This window comes from Mya arenaria, chromosome 5 (assembly GCF_026914265.1).
Source record: "Mya arenaria isolate MELC-2E11 chromosome 5, ASM2691426v1".
Lineage (NCBI taxonomy): Eukaryota > Metazoa > Mollusca > Bivalvia > Myida > Myidae > Mya > Mya arenaria.
The window spans coordinates 34,461,475-34,465,948 of record NC_069126.1 but is presented as its reverse complement, the minus strand read 5'-3'; the positions used below and the strand labels follow the sequence as shown (position 1 = coordinate 34,465,948).

Sequence of the window (4,474 nt, the reverse complement as noted above, 5' to 3'; positions counted from 1 at the left end):
CTTATGCAGGAAGATACCGACTTCAGTGAGAGCGAAGCCAAGAAGGATGTTTTGGAGGATATGCGAGGTACTTACAGAAAGGCCCTGCTGAACATTTTTGAGGACAGACTGACGTGGTTTGACGCTATCAAGCGAGATGCCATCTATAAATTCATAAAAAAAGACGTGTTTGTTCAATTTATAAATGATGAACGCTCTGAACCATACATTGAAATAACACGCTGTACGATGTCTCTGGTGTAAAGGCTACTTCACTCGCTTACCATGCCAGAGGTCCCGGTTCGATCCTGGGAGCGGGTAAAAAAGTAAAAGTTATAAAATGTGTTCTTCCTTCAATATTTATCAGCAATATGCGATTATCAGTGATCTTATAAATACAACGACCTGAAAAAATTCAACAACATCTCCGTTTCTTAAAAGACATCTTATTGTACATCATTAAACATTTCTTTTACTTTAAAAACAAGTACGTGCTGCAAAACTATCTGATACAAATGTGTTATGGAATTAAATGGCATCTGCATTCCGCATTATGTAAGACATTACAAAAAATAATCCACGATACTCTCAAGCCCGCTCCAAAGTATCTCTCAGTGATTTTCACTGTCCTGTTTCTTTTTATTTCTCTGCATCCAACTGAGGAACGTTGTAACTGTCTAATACCTTATCGAACAGAAATCTCCGCTTAAGGATGGCGTACTTTACGGCTTCCTGTTCTTCATAGTTCTCTGTGTCTTTTAATTGATTAACTGTCTTTATAGCGTCAAACCACGTCAGCCTGGCCTCAAAAATGTTCAGCAGGGCCTTTCTGTAAGTACCTCGCATATCCTCCAAAACATCCTTCTTGGCTTCGCTTTCACTAAGGTCGGCATCTTCCTGCATAAGTTCACGAACTTTCTCCTCATACTGAGATTGACTCTTGAAAAGCCTCATCGACAACCTCTTGCCAAGGATCAATATATATTTTATAGTATGCCATACTCGTAAATGGTGCAACAGATTTCTCCTGGAAAAGAAAAAGTACCTACATTTGACGCACGAATATAGACGAATTTTGTTCTCGTTTCGTTCCATTATAAATGCAGATCTGTCAACGGTATGTCGCCGGACACTGACTTTAATTCGACACAAGTATATTTGTTAAAGGAATGCGCACAATTCAACCCTCACGTTTCTCAAATGCTGTGAAAACACTACTAGAAACTCATTTAGCCTCTTCAGCACTCCTCCCTGCCTCCTGTGTCCTCTTCAATCCCTCCTGTCTCCCGTTAAATTTGAGGTACATATTGATTGTGTTTGGAGAAGACTCTAAAAAAGAACAAGAACCTATAAGTAAAGGGATAAAAGCCAAAACTGCAAAGTGATTTTCTTATTATAAGTATTTGATAATCCCAGAAAAAGTCAGTTTAAAGTTTAAATTTTCTTGTAACATTTTGTTTCGTATTATTTACTGTAAAAAGTTCTTTCGTAAAACTTAAATACAATATTACATTAATACACGAACAATATTTATTGATCAAAAATAAACCTATATTAAGCTCAAATCAAGTTAGTTGTCTTACGCGATGTCACAGATTTTCTCTGCTCGAAAAGGGATATCACTCAGTAGGAAATTGTCAATTGTCAATTTGCATCAAACGCCATTGTTGACTGCTACTATAGTCAATGACCTTTTGTGATCGCTTATTTAGCTTTAAAAACTTAAACTGTTAAATGATTAAAGGATACAAAAGGTTTGCAGCGATTTATATCAATTCGATATTGCTTGCGTGAAAAGGAAAAGAAAAAAAAATATCGGTAATGCAGCGGACGATCTTAAAATAAATGACAGTAAAAGCGAATGACCTACAAGTGGCTTAATTAAACTTCAGATAAAATTATTTTTTTGCTCAAAAATGGTTAATAAAGTGAACATACTACAAAATTTAAAATACAACAATTGACTGAAGGTTTAATTCGATTGACCACAATTTAGCATTGCTTGTCTCAAAATAAAGCAAATATGTTTGAATAATAAAGTAATCATTTAGCAATAAATATTAGTAAAATCTGGAGACCTTAATTCGGATTTGAAAAAATAATTGAGTTAATCGGAAGAGGAAAAGAAAAGAATGCCTTGTTGTATCAAGTATTGTTTATCCTGCGTCAGTCGCAGAGAATAGGTATAATAAGGCATTTTTTTAAAGTCTACGTAAACGGGGATAGTGTAAGCTCTGGTGAGTTATTAAACAAACATTGCATATACACTTTACTAAACTTTTATCTGTAAAACCTAATACAAGTACGGAAAATGTATATGCGCGAACGTGTTGTAAACTATACTAAAACCCTCCCAAGGATACAATTTTCGTTGAGGAGCAGAACTTCCCCAAGAGGGGAGTATTGCTCTCCTCAAAAATACACGTTTCGGGATTGGCTTGTTGGACTTCTTCAAATACATTTGCGCCCACACATCGGCTTCGTTGCTTCTGTTTACATCATTAGGAGCTAAACTGTGTAAACCTCGATGAGGAGTTGCATTGTAACTCGCGACCATGTTTGTAGATCGTCGATAAATCGATAGGTTCTCTACTGTCTCATCATCCTATACAATTTCTCTTTTAAAGTTCTTTGCACACGCTCCACAACATTACTTTTCGGAGAGTTATTGGTAGTGAAAAATGGATGTTCTTATTCTTCATGTATTTTCTAAACCATTGGTTAGAAAACTCACTACCTTTATCCGCTCGAACCTTGCGAATTTCTATCGGAGGAATGTCGTTCATCATGTCCTTGATAGCATTTAAAACTTCCTTTGCCGTTTTGTTTTTCAATGGTCTCACCAACAGTTTCCTGGAAAGAATGTCGATCGCACAAAGCAAAAAAACACACACCATCTTTCTTATCAGCTATGTTAAACATTGACAAAAGATCAATGCCCAGCTGTTCGCCGATAGCCGTCACTCGCACATTCGCCCTCTTAAATTTGTGTCGTCTCGGTTTCTGAAGCGAGTAAGCGCCCTGATCGTTTAACCATTGCTTTACGTAGGAAAAAGTAAATATTCCAGGATATTTATCATCAAGAACACGAAACAGTGTCTGCGCACCAGCGTAAGCAGCGGGATTTTTCTCATCAAAATAATATCGCTCTAAAATGTCTTATTTCTCTTAATTACCATCGAATGAGCATTTAGCTACAAATAAGGGTCTTTATAATCCTCGGCTTTCAATATAAACAAACGATCAGGAATGAGCAACATCAAGTACTAATTTAAAGTATTCTCTCAACCCAGCGACTGTGATTAAGAAGAATAACGCTTCTCCGTATTTCCACGTCGTGTAGTGTAGCAGTTGTTTCCCTTATACTATAAAGGAACAATATCGTTCTACAACAATTTTCATTTATGTTCACTTATACACACTCGCATTATTGTCAATTCGTTTATTTATATCGTAAAGGACCATCACAGTATACAATATGAGTATTGCCCTCTCCCACGGGCCTTTCCAAGGACAAAATCTCGTTAAGGAGCAAAACGATTGCTCCACTCCATTTTATTGGAGCAAAACATCGTAAAATGATGATTACTCCACTCCATTTCTAACTACTGTGAAAATGTATTGAAAATGGAACATTAAATTAAGTTGTTAAGAACTACTCCCATTACTGACTACAATTAGGTACATTTCATGATAAGTGTTCAGGCGCTTTCGTCACAACGATCAGACAATCTCTCTCGTTTAAACTTGTATTAGCGGCAAATATCTGGATCATTCAACCAACAAATACGGCTTGTAAAAGGATGATCATTATTGAATTGAAAATTCATAATTTCAACCATATAATTTCAAGAAAATACTTTCTGTCACGTTTATGTAAAACGTACTTGACGTATACTCATCAGGCATTCCATAACTTGATCGGCAATAAATTTCAGTATGTTGTTAATTCGATTTCGACTATTTCAAGCCATATGTAGGTATATATATATATCGAACTATATGTGGCAGTATCAATCACGAATAGTGAGCATGATTATTAAAAAAGAATATACATAATAAAAGTTTGTATATAACATTATGCATTTCATGTTAATCATCATGTCAACTATATTTTCTTACCATTCCTGTATACTGCTACCTATATTTCAATCCAATAACCCCAAAACGTGTTGATCGTCGTTGCGAAAATTGTGTTCCCTAATCGGTGAGAGTTATAAAATGGTATAGGACTCCGCAAACAGTACTGGTTTTTACCAAGGAAACGGACTGTTTAAACATTATTTTATACTTTCACTGTTATCTTCATCAAATATTTCAATTGAAAACAAAAGTGTATTAATGTTAAGAAAATTGAGGTAATTTAAGTACATGTATTGACAAATTAAATCAGCGAAGTTTAATTTAACAACATCAATATTCTATTCATTTGAAAATGCTAAAATCACAATTATTTTACATACAGGTGCTTTATTTTCTTCATGTGAAATATTTG

At 35.2% G+C, this 4,474-nt stretch overlaps 1 protein-coding gene across 1 annotated transcript; it reads right to left on the bottom strand.

The window, feature by feature from the left end:
- Positions 1-450: 450 nt before the first annotated feature.
- LOC128234087 (uncharacterized) lies at positions 451-1,553 on the bottom strand. The gene is made up of 2 exons (XM_052948080.1): positions 1,171-1,553; positions 451-1,006 (listed from the first exon to the last, which is right to left on the bottom strand). The coding sequence occupies exon 2, from the start codon at positions 931-933 to the stop codon at positions 619-621; it is 315 nt and encodes a 104-aa protein (XP_052804040.1). The 5' UTR covers positions 934-1,006; positions 1,171-1,553; the 3' UTR covers positions 451-618.
- Positions 1,554-4,474: the final 2,921 nt, after the last annotated feature.